The sequence below is a fragment of the Lepidothrix coronata genome, unplaced genomic scaffold (genome assembly GCF_001604755.1).
Source record: "Lepidothrix coronata isolate B3197 unplaced genomic scaffold, Lepidothrix_coronata-1.0 Scaffold100, whole genome shotgun sequence".
Taxonomy (NCBI): domain Eukaryota; kingdom Metazoa; phylum Chordata; class Aves; order Passeriformes; family Pipridae; genus Lepidothrix; species Lepidothrix coronata.
This window is the reverse complement of record NW_016690280.1, coordinates 2,733,025-2,751,888: the sequence shown is the minus strand read 5'-3', so window position 1 is coordinate 2,751,888 and position 18,864 is coordinate 2,733,025. Positions and strand designations below refer to the sequence as shown.

At 44.3% G+C, this 18,864-nt stretch overlaps 2 protein-coding genes across 2 annotated transcripts; both read right to left on the bottom strand.

The window, feature by feature from the left end:
* Positions 1-1,513: 1,513 nt before the first annotated feature.
* On the bottom strand, positions 1,514-12,726 carry ATP6V0E1 (ATPase H+ transporting V0 subunit e1). The gene is made up of 4 exons (XM_017822900.1): positions 12,580-12,726; positions 10,503-10,550; positions 5,206-5,333; positions 1,514-2,495 (listed from the first exon to the last, which is right to left on the bottom strand). Exons 1-3 carry the CDS (start codon positions 12,681-12,683, stop codon positions 5,240-5,242), a joined length of 246 nt encoding a protein of 81 aa, XP_017678389.1. The 5' UTR covers positions 12,684-12,726; the 3' UTR covers positions 1,514-2,495; positions 5,206-5,239.
* Positions 12,727-13,690: 964 nt separating this feature from the next.
* On the bottom strand, positions 13,691-18,370 carry RPL26L1 (ribosomal protein L26 like 1). Its single transcript, XM_017822893.1, has 4 exons — positions 18,302-18,370; positions 17,299-17,471; positions 16,243-16,383; positions 13,691-13,861 (listed from the first exon to the last, which is right to left on the bottom strand). The coding sequence occupies exons 2-4, from the start codon at positions 17,464-17,466 to the stop codon at positions 13,733-13,735; spliced, it is 438 nt and encodes a 145-aa protein (XP_017678382.1). The 5' UTR covers positions 17,467-17,471; positions 18,302-18,370; the 3' UTR covers positions 13,691-13,732.
* Between the last annotated feature and the right edge of the window lie 494 nt (positions 18,371-18,864).

Here is an 18,864-nt window from a genome sequence, read left to right as displayed (position 1 = left end):
CCCCCGATCCTGCCCCCCCTGGAGCCCTGGTCACGTACTTACCCCCTTCATCCATCCACCCATTTTGTATCTGCAGTTCAGTACTTTTCCTGCTGTCTCCAGCTACCCACACAACCACCTTTCACAGTGACAGGTGGCTGGCCTGGACTGCTTAAGACACAACTGAAGAAATCACTGCTAATAAAACTGATAAAAAAAAGACCCAGCCATTCTTACCTTGCCATTTGTAAAGAATATTTCTTCTATTGTTTAGACAACTTTTGCATTTCACCGTATTGCTTTTTTTTTTCCCCAGAGACTCCATAGAATTTAATTCTGGAAACGAGGGACCAGCCACCCACCTCTGACAACTGACTCAGCCCTGCACAGGAGTAAAATGCTTCCATGATTTACAGTACAGGAAAAGTAAACTTCAAGAAACTCTCCAGAACAATATCTTGTGCAGGACACAGATGCAGATATTTGCATTTCTTAAACAATATGAACAAAAGCAGTTACAAGCATTTGTAAGCAGACCTGAACCGTCACTCTACACACTGCCAGTGTTTACGACTTAAAAGTCTTCAAGACTTTGAAGCCAGTTTCCCTAATCTTACTTATTTTTTACCTTCCCCCTAAAATACCAGTTTCACTGCAAACACAGATTTCCTATTACAAGCAACACAAGCTTCCTTGAACATTTTGTGTTCTCATGTTGTCGCAAAACCAAGAGGGAACTGTTAAAGGCTCTGATACCTGCACTGTTTGTTAAAATACCCTGAATCTGCTCTAATTTCCTGTAGTCATGCAAAAAGAAAAGGAATTATCCAAAGCACTGTTAGTTCCTGGCACACATGGACACCACTCACGACCACGATGCAGACAGTAGGTCACACAACATTCAGTAGAACAGAGACAAAACGGTGTTTTTTCAGCTTCTTCAGTCATGCCACTACCTGACATCTGCTTCAGAGGAAATATTAATCCCTCTGAAAAAGGGGAATTTCTTTCTGGGAAGCATCTAAGTGAAAACTGCTCTATTGCTTCTTTGTCCAGGCTTGGAATAGCTCTTTCCATTAAATTCACCAACAGTGAGACACACCATGGGAATTCTGTTTTAGTTCTCTCTTCTACAGCAAGTGATAGCTTAGAACCTAAAATAGAAAGGCTGTTCAAGAAAGTGGTAATACAATACACTAACAGCACTGTTTGTCACGGAGTGTTTTCTTTTTGGATATCTCACTTTAGGGTAAATATGACAAGCAGATCAATGTATTTTTAAATCTGTTGCGCATTCAGATTTGTCAGTGATGTCCTGAAGTATTTTCCCTCCCCCCCTCACACAATGTCAACATGTCTTATTCTTCACACACTTAAAAAATCCAAACAACCACTTAATGTTTTCTAAGATCATTTGGTTTCAATTTTCTTAGGAGCTATTTGCTACAGACTGTAGAACATGATGGTGTACAATGTCTTGCATGGTAAAACACAGCTCCTCTGTAGAAGGTAATGTAGCAAAAAAAATCCACTATTCCAGTCCCAACAGTTGCTATGTTTATTTGTAATAATGGACACATTCTTCCTTCTTTTGCAATTCACACTGTCCAGTTTTTGATCACTGCAAGTTACTTGTCAGGGTCTTGGAATTTCCTGCATAGTAATGAGCACTATCCCACAGAACAAGTTAATGGTGCTATCCAAGGGGAAAAAGGAAAAGAAAAAGAACCACTCCATTATGTCCTTGAGCATAACAATGAAACACAGCAGAGAATAACTGCAATTTATCTGGACATGATGGAAGCAGGTAAGGAAGAATTCATAAAGGCTCTTGTGCATGCAACAGCTTTTATATCCTTTGAAGTTACTCCTTGGCAAACGACTTACTAGATTCATTCCCATCCTATCATCTAAGTTTCCTCAGCTCAACTCCAGCTACTGATTAAACCCACAGAAAGGCACATTGTAACAGTTAAACATGGCACAAGAACATTTTGTATAAAGCAGAGGATTACTTTTATTTCCAGGCGTGAGAAATTTAAGAGCAAATTTCTCAGAAATACAACTCATTTGAGAAAAAAAAAAAAAAGCCATCAGCTTGTGGCACCACTGTTTTTCCTCTCCTCATACAGTTTATTGCACACATTTTTGTCAAGTGCAAACAGAACAGGGGTGAACAGCACAATGACAGACAATCTAAGACCTGCAAGATACATGAAGTGTTCCTAAAGAGTGAGGAAAATGAATAGGAAATGACTTTATGACCCGTAAAAACTTTAGAAATTTTCACCACGTCTGGAGTTAACAGTCAAAAATCGCCAGTACCAAAGAGGAGTATAAATTGCATTAGGCACACTGTTAAATGGTAAGGTAGGAAAAATACAGGGCTTTGAACAAGCCCCTTGAAGCACAATAGAAAGGTTAAGGCATTACTGCAGGCTTGGTATCCAACCAGCTACGTAAAGGGCATCTTTGGGTCAGTGGAGTTTTTCATCTGGAGGAAATCTCTTCTTTACCTGCAAAGCAAGAGGCAGCTTCATTATTCCTTTCCATGGAGACAATTTACTAACTTAAGACCTGGTTGTTAACCACACCTATTTCCATTCCACAAACGCACGGAGAAATGGTCAAGAACTGCAGATAATTCATCTACGTGGATGTTTTCTTGGCAGTTTCATTTCTGGAGCTACTGCAAGTAGTTTTAGTTACATTATAAGCTGGTAGAACAACTATTTCCCCAGAATGTTTTCTTTGCTGTAACAGCATCCAGTGATCTGGATGACAGCCCTTCTTGCACTTGCACGAAGACAGTTCCTGGTCTGAGAACACAGATTATGAATTGACTGAGTCAAGGAGAACAGGCAGCATTGGACCACATTCTTTGGAAGAGACCACAGCCCATATTCATCATGGATACAGAGCTTTGTGTGCTCTGACGTGCTGCCATCCGAGCCCTTAACTTGGGGGTACATGAAATGATGCTGTGTAATCATCCCTTGAACTGGAGGGAGATTGACTGAAAATACAGACCAAACCTGTGTAATTTGGCATGGATCAATCAGGTCAGCACACATAGAACTCCCCTCTACAATGTGAGGAGCTCACCAGAGCATTTTTGATTTGCTCAGCTGGTAAAATAAAATGGGTTTGCTTAGATCACCTCTGGTTTTAAATAAGATCTCTCCACTTTGGGACTTAGTACTTCATTCTCTTTGCATTATCCATACTAATCCATCCAAACCTCAAGTGAAAGAAACAGAAGGCAGAAAAAAGCATAGTACTTTAACGCTGGAAAAGCACATCTTAGAAGCCAGAATTAACTGGTTGCTGTATTTATGGGAATCTGTGCAGTGTTAGAGGGATATATTCCAACTCTTATCAGATGGAATCTAATTCACAGCTCCTGTCTAGTCAAAGTCCACAGGAGACTCCGAGCGCACACAAGAGCAAGGAAAAGAGACGGAGCACCTCCCTCAACACTATGGGAGGAATTCAAACAAGACCATGGAGAGTGGTGTGTCCTGTGACAGCACATTTCAAGCAAAAAAGAACAGATATTCGAGATTATTATATGCTTTTACTTTTTTAAACCATTCTTTTTCACAGAAACAAGAACCTTATACCAAAATTAAGCCAAGGAAATCAGATGCACCAAAGGTTAAAACAAACTATGTCATGTAACACGACAGCATGTGCTATGGCAGGTCTCATATTTCATTAAAAAGTTTAAAAATGGCAGTTCCTCACAAACTCTTTGGCCATGTTTGAACATATTACTTCCCTCTCTTCCTTGGTACTAATTTAACTTCAGTTCTCTGGGAAATCCTGGAGGGGGAATGGCCTGATTCTTTTAGCAGGCACTTAAGGAGTTGTATCTCACCTCCAGGCTGTCCTTGCTGGTTTCAACATACCATGAAGCCAAATTTTTATTTCCGAGGCATCCGCTTGTCCAGATAACCACATTTCAAGATCCCAGGCAAACTGAATCATCCTATGGGATTCAGGGATCTGTATGCCCATTACCAAAATACGCTGTTCTCTGTTTTAGCTCACTAATTATATGTTAGCACCCGAACAGTGAAATTGCTCCTAGGAAATTCTGCTTGACTGACTTAGCTAATTACAGGCCTCGACTTGAAGCAGGGCCAACTCTACCTTTAGATTCTGCTTGGTGCTTAAAAGAAGCTACAGACACAATTCACGTGCCCCCAGTCTGACAACAACACGGTTCCCACGAAGCTTTCTTTGAAACAGAGGAGCTTTCCTTCAGCGTAAATGTCCAGGACACTTTACAGACAGCATTTAACTGAGCTATAACATCAGCTCTCACTGTTTGCTGTACTGAGTTCTGGGAACAGAAGCAACACCAGCAAGGGAGTAGGGGTAGGCAGTTGAACTTGAAAAGACAAAAAACCCCAACAACCCAGGTAAAAAACTTGGTGTGTCTGATTATTCAGTTACCAGCATACAAACTAAAACCATGTGTGCTTGTTTCCACATTTCCTTCATTTGAAACTTCAACTCCAAATGCTGCCATTCTGGAGAAACCCAACAGCATCAAGGTACTTTCAGAATAACACTTTATTTTTGCTGGCCCTGTCAGAAAGCCCAGGAACTGCAACAACCACATTCCAGCAGCACAGCCCAGATATCAACCACCAGGCTCACCTGGGATTAAAGTTGCACACAGGCTGTCATTAAAAACATAATAAGCCATCCAGCTGTGAGCTCAGGGTTAGAGATATATATTGACAGGAGATAAAGAACACTAATCACTGTTCTTGCTCTGACTTCCCAGATAAATGAGGGCAACTGTAGGTTGCCTTGGAAATCAGGACAGGTCTTAGATGAAATGGTAGTAGGCTTGAGGAGAGGTTTAACAATTGTTCAAGATTAGGAAATCCACTTATGCTAGCTATTAAAAAACACCCCAGCCCAATTTTTTTTTAATGTTTTTAGATGAAATGTTTTGTTCTCCTTACAAACCCCTGAACACAGCACTACATGACAGGATAGAAAGAAAAATAACTGTCAAGAATTCAGTCCGAGCTTTTCACGTATCCAGTCAAGATTACCACCCAAAACATGTTTTGTTGCAGCCTACAGAGAGACAGATTTCTCCTGCAAAAGAGCTACAGCAGTTCTGATCACACTGCTTAGACCACCATTCAATTTCTCCTGAAGCTTTAACATACCAAATATATTAATAAATCTGATCATACTCACCTAGTCAATAAATTGCAGCAGAGGACAGACATCCTTAAGGCCAGTGATATTTGAGATACCAGATTGTTTCATTGCTTAACTGCGGCCCAAAGAGGGGGTTGAGTTGAGCGAGAATTGCAATCAGCCAACTGCAAGACAACCCCCCAACCCAACAGAGAGAACATCAGCCAAATTACAAACCTTATGATAATGGAAAGGCTTGACCAAAGCACAAGGGCTGGCAGAGAAGAAAAGACCATTTTCAAGACGGTCTAGGAACAGATAAAAATTCTACTCAAGTTCATACACAAGGACCAGAAACAGGCAATGAAGGTATGGCACCAAATCCTTCTGCAACTGAAATAAATTGTTCTGTTCAATTTAAAGCAACACAAAACCACCTGACAGAATTTCCCTTGTACTTTGCCTTTGACAGGAAAGTGTTTTTAGATACACAAAACTCAGGTATTTGTGGGCTCAGAAGACAGAAACATAAAAGAACAGACCTTTCTTCAGTGCCTTTGAAGAATCCTTTAAACAAATACCTCTGAGAAACATCCTCTCTCTCATTTGCTTTTCACTGCATGACAACCTGCTCTTGCAGAAAACGGTATATTTTCAAAGATTGAACAAAACTGAATTTAAACCCGTCCCAGAGGTCAAGGAACAGGGACCTGAAGCAAAAGGGTACAATGCTATAGGAACACACACAAAAAAAAGACAAAAAAATATACCACAAGAACAACCCCAAAACAACAACAAACCCCAGACCCTGAGCAGAGCGGCCTTGTCATCGGAGCAGAGCACAAACTAACACTGCAGAAGCCACAGCCAGAACTGAGAACAAGAGGAATGTAGTTTGTGGAAAATATCCAGGAAAGCTAAACAGAAATAAATATTCCACTGTTAAAAGATATATTTGCTTTGTAAATGTTATAAGAGTCAGAGAAAGCAATGGATGCTTCCATGGATTTAAATCTATGTTAAATACTAAGTATATAAACACATTTAGTGAACACACTGGCTCATCTGTCTGCTATTTCTAGAATGCTTTGTAAGGAGGAGAAAAAGCAGAGCAGCTTTGTAATGGGAGCTGCCACAAATGTATCAGAGTGCTTAGGCAGTCATGGAAAATTCCACACAAACCTTGATGCTCCGACCAACAAACCAAGTGCAGGTCGGCTGCAAAACGCCTGGAACAGCCACAGGCAAAAGATGTGGGTCAGGCTTAAAGAAAACACATCAATCCTCTTCCAATTTACAAATATTTATTTGCAATGCCCCTTTCAGTTTTGCAGGGAGTAGAACTCCAGTTAAAACAAGAGGCTGATCCTGCAGCAGCCCATCAGTCACAGGAGCCTTGGAATACGCAGCAGGCTCTACTGAGGAATTAAAACGTCAGCGAGACATCTCCGAGAGCAGCCAACAATCCTTAGGTTGACACGTTTTTACTCTGCTGTCCAAAGCAGTGACAATGTGTTTTGAGACCATGTTAATCATTGTGTTAAATCTACTTAAGGGAAAAGCAAATTAGCTCTTAAAATTATCACGGAATTTATTTTGTGAGGGTTAATTTTCAGATACAACAGAGAGATCGAAAGGTGCCAGAGCACTGTGCCATCTGCCTTCAGCATCCTGAAGTAACACAAGTGGGAGGAGGGTAGGAACACTAAAAGCCTGTTAAAGCACATTATTCTTTTTCACTGTACAGCAGGAAGGAACTCCACGCACAAATCTCTCACCTCTCGCTGCTTCCCAAGTTCAGGCCCAGCATGGCTGTGAATTAAATGAGCTGGGAACACATTCAGAATATCACCCTATGTAACCAGGCTTTAGGAAAAGCACTGTGCAGTTTTCAAAAGGCATTTGTTGGGGCCATGCTGGATACCCGAGCTCTGAGCCATGGAGGCATTAGGGCAATAGTACATTCCTTCTCCTGCTCTGTGAGGGCCTGGTAATTTAAAACAGTAGTTAATCTATGACTCCCTTGCATTCAAGGTAAGTCATGGAAAAGCTTTTCCCATGTTTTGCTTAAGCTATGCTGCTTTACACAATAGTCAATCCTGACAACACAAAACAAAACGCAGCATTCAGAGTAAAACAAACCTCTGTATCCAACAGGCAATGTTCTGGAGTTGCTAAAAGCAGGTATGGCATTTGAGCCACCCACAGGCCCTTAAATTCTACCAGATCCCACTTAGAACAGTTACTGTTAATTACCCAGCTCAGACAAGGAAATTAAAGTCCCTTCTGCTGTACCAGAAAGATTTTTTAAAAGGTCTTTCCACCATAACTGCCATCTGTCTGTGCTCGTGTTGCAAATTAAGGTCCCGCTATCTCTATTTAAATGTCAATTTGGGCATCCGTATTTTAATCCTCTTAGCATCAGTAGCAAATAATACCATTTTCCAAGCACCCTGCCCTCTGCTAGGACATCATGGTACTGTTCAGGAACTGCTTTGTAAACAGCAAAATAGATTTAGACTTTGACAGTACCTCCCAATATGGTGTAACCTATAATTTCTGCAGCAGTAAGACTTTGCCCTGTATTTTATGAGGTTCCTGAGGGTTGTATATTCTCCTTCAAAAGGCTGCTGGGTACAGGATCTGTACACAAAATAGGCACTTACCCATGCAAATATCTTCCACAGAACGACCAAGTGAACACCATGTAATCAATATGGTTATTCAAAATTACTATTGTTAAATCTAAGCACAGAATAAACAGTTTTGAGTTGAAATGTGATTGACTTGAAATTTTGTTAGGACAAAGTCGGTTTGTTGAAAATCAATTTGACAATCAAGTGGTGTTTAATGAAGACAGGAAATTGGTTTTTTCCTATTTTCAACCACAAAGATAAATCAAAGAGCATGAAAGCAGATCCAGCAGAGTTCTAAACTCTACAAAGAAGTAGATAATAGCACCAGCCACCTGCTAAGGACACACAAATACAGAAGACCATACCTGGGACAACAAGAATTATCTAACAAAGAATCCTCAGAAACCATTCTTTGGGCTTCCTTCAAGACTGGTATGAAAAATCAGTGTCTTTCTTTAGTCACCAAAAATTAAGGTCTGAAATGTTTTCAATGCCTCCTCTCCCCCAAAAGGAAGAGGACACAGGATCAACAAACTTCCATATGTCTGAGGAAAGAAAGGTTGGACCAGATGATCTTTCAAGGTCCTTTCCAACAAGGGCTGTTCTACAGTTTTATATGGAATAAACTAAAAAAAAAAAAAAATAAAGACTGCGTGATGAGGCAAGTTCTATCCTGGAACATGAGAAGAAAAATTGGCTTTTTGTTGCATTCTGGCAAGCAGACACTACAAATGTCATTTATGTGGTTGGGTACAACTACTGAAGTCTTAAAACATCCTAATTTTTGGCTGCTTCTCTTTTTCCAAGATATAATTGGAGAAAGCCAAAGGAAATTTAGAAAACAAGTTGGAGCCCACAAAATTACCAACGGACCCCCTCACTGGACATGCAAGGACAGATTATAAAACATGATAATGATTTGTAATGGGTCTGTTTAGGTACAAAATCCACTAAAGTTACAAGGGAAATATCACTGTACATTTGAGAAGTTCACAGCATTCAGCCAAAAGTTAAGGAATTCTACAACAAACACATTCCACATCATAATCCAGAGGGTGCTGCAGATGCCACGTGGCCTCTACTTCAAGGAAACTGTTCTTCTTCAAGCAATACAGACAACAAACTCTAAGCTTCAAGGATTTTAGAAGAGTGGGACATTATTTCTGTAGGACAAAAACAAGTGAGAACTTCAAACTCAAACAAAACCATAACAAAGCTCAACTCTCCCCCTAAGAAAAAAACACCACCCAACTTTCTGTAACCTAAATGCAGTAACCCAGTAAAAATGACCAAAAAGCTGCCCCTTCTTAGCCAAGCATTTGGGACCTACTGTGAGGCTGGGTTGCTACAAACTTTATGTGCATGCAAGAAGATCTTCATAGCACTGAGACTCCCAGATTTCAATCCCAAATTCAAGCTGCTTGCACTGCAAAGCTCTTCTCAAGTTTCTGTGGCCACTCAGCAAAACTTTAGTTTAAAAACTGTCATGGATATAAAACACAAAACAAAGTCTGCTGGACTTTTACAGTTAACCGACAGAATGATTTCTCAAGACTTCACCTGTCAAATACTCTGAATAAAGAAATGAAGTTTAAAAGTACCTCACCTGTATAAAACCTGAATATCACATTATTAGACTAAACCAAACCTGTATAAGCTTGAACCCAACCCAGAACCAAACAGGCCTCTCCTGGAACATGCCAACACTGAATATATCACATTTGGCTGCCAGTTCAGAATAAGTCTTGAGATTAGAGATGCATTTCTCTAAATATTCATATTAAGCTGCTTTGAGTAGCATAAAAAATGCCTAAATAGTTCAGGAAAGTGCAAATACTACTTGGGTTCAAATGGGACTCTAAATAATGATTTTTGTTACAAGTTAATCCTTAAGATTGAACCAGACTTTTACCAATTTACTCTCCATAACAAATTCTTCCAAAGTTATTTCTGCATAGAACTTTCTTTTACAAACTAAGTCTCTAAAGTCTTAAAAAAAAAGAGAGAGAGAGAGAGAAAACAACAAGCACACTCTCTCTTGCAGACTCCAGCTACAGCTGGCTTACCTCCTGATAAATAACATGATACAAGGAGTTCTCAGCAAGTCACTGTTATTGCTACTAACTCTCCTACGGAAAATAGGCACCCTTAAAATATACTGTGCATTGAAACAGAAATGGTCTTAATATATCAAAGTATCACTAAAAAAATCCCCACGCAGAAGTTTTTCCACCCACCGCTCTACCAGATTTCCAGAATAAATTCAACCAAACTAAGGGCAAAAAACTCTTCAGTAGGTTTGAATTAGTAACACCTCAGAAATCAGTGTAAGGTATAAAGAAGGAAAAAGGCAAAAAACCCCAATCTGTGAATCAGAAAAATCCTAGAACTGAGCAACTGCTGTTACACTTGCGAGTAAACGAGGCAGTGAACTGGAGAGGAGGAATAACGAGTCCTCACAGAGCACAGCTCACAGTTATGTGTCAGAGGACCACAAAAGGAATTCAAGTTCATTTTAATTCAGTGTTTTCCAATGGGAAGATGTTTTCTTTGGCCCGTTGGAGGTCTTCAGAACTAGAAATTCTAAGAGCTGTCAAAGAACACCATGTGACACATTCAAAAAGCTTCTTCCTGAATGTTCTGAGGCTTTAAAAGAGGAACCTTTGATTCCATCAGAACTGGGCCTCGGTCAGAAGGCAAGACGTTATTTATACTTACAACAGGTAGCAGCAAACAGCACATGTCACCAGCATTGTGTTGATAACACTGCAAAGAAGGAGAGAAACAGCTGATCAGGTGTCATGTTGTGACTGACCACAAGATACATTGGCAAAAATAATCCCAGCAAACAAGAACAAGTTTAAATTTGATCATATGAAAGATGACTCAACATGAGTGTTCTGACTTCTTCCAGCTGAGTAAACTACAAAGGCACAGCACAGACTCTGCAAAAGGACTGACACAGCTCTGGAAACAGAAGTTTACAGCTATATTTAACAAAAATCACTGTGAGGAGGAGCAAATCTGATGCAGTGTCCCTGCTCCATTTCACAGCCAAGGCTGCCAGCACAGTAAATCACTGAAACTGGATGTTATTGTACACAGTAAACACTTTCTTCATTTGCAGAATTCTATTTACAGAAAATTTCAGTGTCAAATTATAACTTATAATTTTATAGAATAAATGAGGGTTTTACAAATTGAATACAAAATAAAATGTCAAAGCCATGTGTAGTGTAAGATTTCCCTTTCTTGCTGGAAGAGAACTGTGTCAGAAAGCACAGTGAAGCTGAAAAGAAGGAAGAACCAAGCTCTTGAAATTGAAAACAGTAAAACTGCAGCTACACACAGAGATGGTTTTGAAATGGGAAGAAAGGAAATGAGGTTTTCTAATAGTGATCTCTGCAGCTCATGGAACTCAGTGGCAAAGTGGAGGGTTTTTTTTATTTTTAAGTCATAAAATAGAATTTCCCTCTATGTCTTTCCTCCCCCAAATGAGTAACAAAATCTTACGGTAGGACAGTATCTTCCAACCCTTTTGTGACACAAGAACTTCAATATTTTTCATCTATCAATACTCATCCACTTTGTCAACTTTCAAATGAATGCTACAAAGCCAACACAGCCTGGAACCTTTCCAAGGAGTCCCAGAGCCTTTGTTTGGGAGTTTTAACCCAGGCAATGGGAATTCTTAGGTCAGGTAAAGTTTGCACTAACTTCTTTTGTTAGGAAAACAGCAATCCTATCTAGAAACAAACTTTGCATAATTTTTTAAGAAGATGGGAAGTAAATAGACTACAAGGTATTGCTGTAGAATTAGAACACAGCAGTGCTCTATTCACGCTTGTTAAACAATCACACTTTGGAATAAGGATACACCACCTGTTCGTCACCCACATATTTCACATACTTTCATGCCTGGAAGACATATTTACAAGGTATTTCTGAGGACAGACAAGTTTCCAGGCATAAAAGGCTTAAAAGTGAGGCAGTAAATATCAGAGCCTGAGGAATATTCCTCTGGGTTTAGATAAACAACTGAGTGAAAAGACAGTTGGTACCTGTGGAGTAGAGAGGGTGTCAGAGAGAGGAAGAGAGGTTAAGAAGTCATTATCTCCTAGAGAAAAGAGAAAGACAAAAACTTGTCTGCTTTTTAATCTGAGCAGCCACAACCACCGCAGGAAAACCCTCTGCTTAGGTGCCCCACTGCTGTCCTCTGCTACAAGGGCACCAGCACACATTTAACACAGAACCGAGATCTCCTATAGAAACTTTTCCAGTGGGAAAACAGAGGATGGTGGAGTAAGTTAGGAAAGGTCAAGTAAGTAAGGAAGGAAAGAGGAAGTTATTGCTCAAATACCACCTGACTAACAGCGAACCTCCTTGACACAGGGTGCTGTGTCTGCAGAGGTTTCACAGAAGGGTTTGGGTTGGAAGGGATCTTTAAGATCATCTCACTCCAACCCCCTGCCATGGGCAGGGATACCTTCCACCAGACCAGGCTGCTCCGACCTGGCCTCGGACACTTCCAGGGATGGGGCAGCCACAGCTTCTCTGGGCGACCCGTGCCAGGGCCTCAGGGGAAAACCCGAACCCGTGCGGGGTTGCGGGGGCACCGCTCGGCCCCGGCCCCTCCGGTCACAGCCCCGGCCCCTCCGGTCACGGCCCCGGGCCCGCCCGCGCTGCGCCAACACTGCGGGGGAGCCCGCGGGGCTGCGGGGAAACCTCCGCCGGGGCCTCCCCCCACACCCGAGGGGCCGGACGGGCCCGGGCCCGCCGCGCCCCGGTCACTCACCCGCGGTTCGGGCCCTTGGGGACGAGCCAGGGCAGGACGCCGCCGACCACCCCCCAGAACACGCTCATGACGATGATGGGCACGGCGAGGCCGCCGTACGCCATGGCCGGGCTGTGAGGGACCGGGAGCGGCCCCGCCCGCACCAACCCGCGTCCGCCGCGTCACCGCGGGAGCGCGCGGGGCGGGAGCGCGCCGGGGCCGCGGCGGCAGCGAGGGAGGGAGGGAGGGATCCGTCTGTTCCGCGCTTCTTAACAAAGACGTCAGTCTCTTTAAAAAAGAATTTCAGCAGGACCCCGAAGGCTCTGGCGCCTTTCCAGCCCCAGAAACAACGAGGAGTTACCGGCTTCGGCCCACTGCTCTACTCACCGCACCATATCATCTCCCTGTTTATTGCCCACCCGATGCTGTGACATCTCCATTTGATGTTCACAATGGGACCCCAGGAAAAACAGGCTGGCGGGTAAGGGGGACAGAGCTCCAAGGGCTGGTTCTGAGCTCCTCAGGGAACTGGGGACATGGGACAGGGTCCCACAGGGCAGATCTGCACCAGGAGAGGTCCCGGTGGCAAAGGAACCCCATGGGCTTCCTCAAGCACTGACTCAAGGCAAAGATACCTCGTATTCAGCAGCATGAACTGGAGGGACAAACATGAGCCTGCATGAGACCCTCATTCACAGCTCACCAAAAAAAGCTTTGCATTCAGGCTTATGAATGACTTCCCAAGTGCAAATGCAATTTTTCTCAATTCACAGCATCCCATTTTTCAGATCCTGGTGTTTTGCAGGAAGACGAATTTCTTTGCCTCTGTCTCAGCAGTGAGAGGGCCACTCACTAAGGCAGTAAGTTCTCTTAAGTTCAGGGCTGTTTTCAACACGCTGCAGCCACTCTCAATTTGTAGGTATAGAGTGCTAAAAAGAACTTCCTCTTACTGAAGAGTTCATCCAAAATAGCACCAGCAACAGCACTGAGACTGCTTCATCCCTACCCTTCTCAAACCAGTCAGCTCTACCTCACAAGCACTGGTGATAAACCCCCTTGTTAAGCTCTACCAATTATGTAAGGCCTGAAGAAATTAGGCCAAGGCTTTCTAAATGAGAAGACACACAACAGGTTGAGTTTTAGCAGTTTTTTAATGGTGTCAAACAGGAGCCACCTATTCTTGCATCTTTTCAATTGTTTCTTCTTTGTACTTGCCCTTCTCCTTCCCAACCTGGCGGGACTTCGCTTTACGCTCCAAGATCTTCTTGCGATCCTTGTCCAGCTTTAGCCTGGTGATCACCACCTGGGGAGAGGACAAGGAATTCAGTGTCCCTGCAGAGTTAAGGACAGCAACCCGATGGACCCGTGGTACTGCAGCTGGGCCCTGGCACAAAAGTGTTATTCCCAGGGATTATCTCATTTGGTTTGAGTAAACCCGAGGTACAGAATTGACTCCATTCCACGATTTTCCCAGGCACACCCAGGAATCAGACTACATGGACAGTTCTTTCAATGCACAGCCAAAACATTGCACAAAGTGAAAAGCAGCCAAATTTCTACTGAACTACATAATAAAATACTGACTTTGAAGTACATATACTTTCCATTATTCAGCTCAAACGTGATGGATACCACATCCACCTGAAACACAGAAGAGCTGATCTCACCAAAAAGGCAACAGTCAAAGCACCACAGTGACTATAGAGACACTTTGAAGAACGCCTGGTATGGCACAGCTGTGATTATCAAATATAACTGACATATAAAGGGTAATTGTGCAGACCCGCCACTGCCAATTGATGGGATTGCAAACAAAGCACCAGCAAACTGAGGCTCTGATTTCCATCCCAAAAGCAGCCTTCACATTTTTCTTGTATCACAGAATCAAGAAATAAGTGTGTTGGTATAACTGAAAGCAGTACTTAAAAAATACACCAGACAATCAAATCCTAGAAATCCCATAAAAGCTGCAGCAGGACTTCACACTCCTCCTCAGTTCCTTGTGTATTTAGGTCTCTCTAATTTGTAATTCCCACCTCTCTACCCAGCAGAGGTACAAACTGTTCATACAGCCCACTGCAAGTCTGTAACAAAACATTCCTCTGCTCCATTTGCATTAATAACTTGTGCAAAGCTTTGTCAAGGTCTGGTTCCCAATTAATGAAAACCTTCCCAGAAATAAAGAACCAGCAGAAAATTCAGTTTCTTTCACTGCTGTTCACCACACAACAAGTATGTGCACAGGCTCCACCACAATGTCACCTTGTCCATCAGATGTTGTTGCTGCACACAAGTCGTGATGTTGTTTTGGAATAATTCTGCTCTCCCTCTGCTGAACACACCAACCATTTACTGCACAAAACCTGTTACAACTCGATTTTTTCCACCAACACTTCCGTATGTGTGCCCACATGGCAAGGCTGAAGCAGACTAAATTTATCTGCTTCAAACCAGGTTTTGGTGAGTGGTTCTGTTTAGTTTGAAATGTTTCCTGTTATAACCAAAACACACTTTGCCTTGTTTTCACTGACTCAACACTTCAGGCTAAAACCAGGTTCAGAATTTAGTTCACAATAGCCCACAAGAACAAATTCTGATTCTGAGCATCTATTTAAACATGTCTAACACCTCCTCAGCCAGTGCAAATGCCACACAGCAAAGATGAAGGATTGTTCTAAACGATCTGTTCTGTGGTTTAAAAACATCAAGCCCTTTAAAGTGTTTTAGCAGGACTCCAAAGTCTCTAATGGCTTTGTAACCCTGGAAACAAAGAGGAGTTACTGGTTTCAACTCACTTCTCTACTCACAACACTGTAACATTTATTTTTATTTGGGTTTACTACCCACCCAGTGCTGCAGTATCTCCATTATACATAGAATCACAGGATGGTCTGGGTTGGAAGGGACCTTAAGGATCATCTTGTTCCAACCTCCTGCCATGGCCAAGGACACCTTCCACTATCCCAGGTTGCTCCAAGCCCCATCCAACCTGGCCTTGAACACTTCCAGGGATGGGGCAGTCACAGCTGCTCTGGGCAACCTGTGCCAGGGCCTCACCACCCTCACAGGGAAGAATTTCTTCCTCATATCTAATCTAACCCTACTCTTTTGTCAGTTTGAAGCCATATCCCCCTGTCCTGTCACTCCAGGACTATTGTAAATAGTCTCTCTCCATCTCTCGTTGGCTCCCTTCAGGTACTGGAAGGCCACAATTAGGTCTCCCCGAAGCTTCTCTTCTCCAGGCTGAACAATCCCAATTCTCTCAGCCTTTCCTCACAGCAGAGCTGCTCCATCCCTCTAATCATATTTGTACCTCCTCTGGAATTGGTCCAACAGCTCCATGTCCTTCCTGTGCTGGGCCCCCAGAGCTGGAGGCAGCTCTGCAGGGGGGTCTCACCTGAGTGGGACAGAGGGGCAGAATCCCCCCCTCACCTGCTGCCCACGCTGTGAGATCAGCCCAAGACACGGGAGTGTTCTGGGATAGGTCACGTCCAGCCTCTCCCCCACCAGGACCCCCAAGTCCTTCTCCCAGGGCTGCTCTCCATCTGTGCATCCCCAGCCTGGATTGATCCTGGGGGTTGCCGTGATCCAAGTGCAGCACCAGCACTTGGTAACAAGTTCTACTCATACCAGTGCCCTTATGTGGCCCCCAGCCCAGCCCACAGATCCCAGGTCCCACCGTACCTTGCTGGGGTGGATCCCCACGTGGACAGTGGTGCCGTTGGCTTTCTCCCGCTGCACACGCTCGATGTAGATCACGTACTTCTTCCTGTACACCTGCACCACCTTCCCGATCTGCTGCCCTTTGTAGTGTCCCCGGACAACCTGAACACCAGCACAGGGAACACACTGACCCACGCTCCAAAAACACCCCTTGAACAACCACCACACCTTATAAACCACTATGAGTTATCCAGCAGGACACCAGAGATGCACAGATTGAAATCCCATCCCAGTTCTTTTCACGCACATGCCACAAAGACATCACTGACTTTACAATTCCTGCATCACTAAAATATAATGGATCTGAACTGCAGTAAACCCTAATGAAGCTCTGTAACTTCTCAGCCACAAGGCTTCAACTTGAACAGTTATCTTATTTTTTCACCTGTCATTGCATTTTATATAAAAAGAGCCACTTAACTTAGATTCATTTCCAAATCAATCTTTTAAATATCACAGGCAGCAAATAGTCTATAAAAAAGAAACAATTTTTTGTGCTTTAGTGTTGAAAGCTTTTAATCCAGCACGACAATCACTGCATATAAGTGAAGTGTAGTAAAACTGCCAACACACTTGTGTTCGTTCCTTGTATTGTCTTTGTCACTGATGTGAATTTGAGAAACAAAATGTGCTTGACTAAAGCTCAAGTCATGACTAGATTATCTTGCATTATTTCTGCAATACCCAAGGCAAAGCTGCAGCATCAATGTGAATGTGTCTTGTCCTTCCCTTTTGCACAGGCTACATATGGAAACAGAACCCCAGAATAATTCAGGTTGGAAGAGATCTCTGAGACCACAGAGTCCGACCTGTCACCCATCACCACTTTGTCAACCAGACCAGAGCACTGAGTGCCACGTCCAGTCGTTCCTTGAACACCTCCAGGGATGGAGACTCCACCACCTCCCTGGGCAGCCCCTTCCAATGCCTGACAACCCCTTCTGTGAAGACTTTCTTCTGAAAACTAAAACCCAGACAGCTTCCCGTGCGACAGAGCAGCTCAGGGCAGTGAGGTACCTGGACCTCGTCGTCCTTGCGGATGGGCATGGAGCGCACGTTGTACTTCTGCCGCAGCTCCTTGGACAGGGGCGAGGACATGATTTTCCTGCGGATGTGGGAAGGGGCATTGAAGTGCCGCTTGCGGTTCTTGCTGCGGTCCGAGGTCACGAACGGGTTGAACTTCATTTTGCCTGCACAGAGAGGAACAGCAGCTTGGGAGATGCTCATAACTCACACACACTGTGTTTCACCGTCCACCCACAGGGCCAGGGCACAGAAAAGCACTTTTAGCTATTTTTAATCCACCCACTGGTTAATGGACTCTCATAGCCTTGACTCCAAATGCTTAAGCCTCTTCTATGACTGATAACAACCCTGTTCCTACACACGTGCACATTGGACCCTTCTAATCCAAACCTCCCCATTCCCAGCAGTCAGGACACCCTGCAGTCACACCACTCTCACTTATATACACTCGATGTATATTTTGAGCTCGCGGAGGGAACTCGCCCTGCTCCGGCATCCTCAATAGAGCTCCTCGGCAGAGCGCACAGGTAACACACCTGCAAATTCAAGACACTTCTGGCCTTTCCTAAATTTTAACAACTGTACTGCAAGACTGCCTGTCATAGCACCATTCATCCTGCTGGCAAAGGATAAATTAAATTAAAAGATAAATCAAATAAAAGGGTGCTTTTGCTCAGCTCCACAACTTCCCAATGCACAAACTGGCACCTCCTATGCGAGCTGGACTGTATCAACTTAATAATCCATAACCAAGGCACAGACCGAAGGAGTCCGAGCCCTTCCTGGAGCCCGACCTCTCTCCGCAGCCCAAGCTCTCCCCGGCAAACCCGCCCCACAGCTCCGGGCGGGCCCCCGGCGACCCGGGCCCCTTCCCGCTCCCTCCCGCTCCCCTGCGGGGGCCCCGCAGGGCGCTGCGCACGGTCCTGGCCGGGGATGGCGCGGAACGGCCCCTGATTGTCCCGGATTATCCCGGATGCTCTCCTCGATCCCTCACCCGCTGCCGCCGCCGCGCTGCCCGCCCGGAAAAGGAGCCACCGGCGCTTCCGCTTCCGGGAGCGGCACCGCGAGACCCCGCGAGACCCCGCGCGCCGGGCAGGGTCGAACGCCCCCTGGCGGCCGGGAGGCCACACGGGCGGGGACAGACCGGGGACGGCCCCGGGACAGACCTGGGCATCATCCCCCATAGCGACCTGGTACCAACCTGGACTTCATCCCCTGGAACCCACTTGATCGTCATCCCTGGCAGCCACCTGGGAATCATCCCCCGGTACCCACCTGGGCATCGTCCCCTGTAAACACCCCAGACATCGCCCCCAGTACCCATCTGGGCATTGTCCCCAACACCCACCTGGGCAGTGTCCCCCAGGACCCACCCGGGCATTATCCTACAGTATTCACCTGGGCATCATTCCCTGGTACCCACCTGAGCACCATCTCCCAGTGCTCACACAGGAATCACCTCCCATGCCCACCCAAGCATCATCTCTGGTACCCACCCGTGCATCCCCTCCTGTCCATCAGAGCTATTCAGCAGCAGTTATTTCTCTCCATGTCCAG

Bases quoted from the DNA above. Each gene is read 5' to 3' on its own strand.
- ATP6V0E1 (XM_017822900.1), bottom strand. From the start codon at position 12,683: ATGGCGTACGGCGGCCTCGCCGTGCCCATCATCGTCATGAGCGTGTTC. The intron at 10,551-12,579 runs GTGAGTGACCGG...CCTTCTTTGCAG, and splicing joins CCCAAGGGCCCGAACCGCGG to TGTTATCAACACAATGCTGG. The intron at 5,334-10,502 runs GTAAGTATAAAT...GTTGTCTTGCAG, and splicing joins GCTGTTTGCTGCTACCTGTT to TTGGCTGATTGCAATTCTCG.
- RPL26L1 (XM_017822893.1), bottom strand. From the start codon at position 17,466: ATGAAGTTCAACCCGTTCGTGACCTCGGACCGCAGCAAGAACCGCAAG. The intron at 16,384-17,298 runs GTACCTCACTGC...GCTGGTGTTCAG, and splicing joins GCAAGGACGACGAGGTCCAG to GTTGTCCGGGGACACTACAA. The intron at 13,862-16,242 runs GTACGGTGGGAC...TCCTCTCCCCAG, and splicing joins TGGGGATCCACCCCAGCAAG to GTGGTGATCACCAGGCTAAA.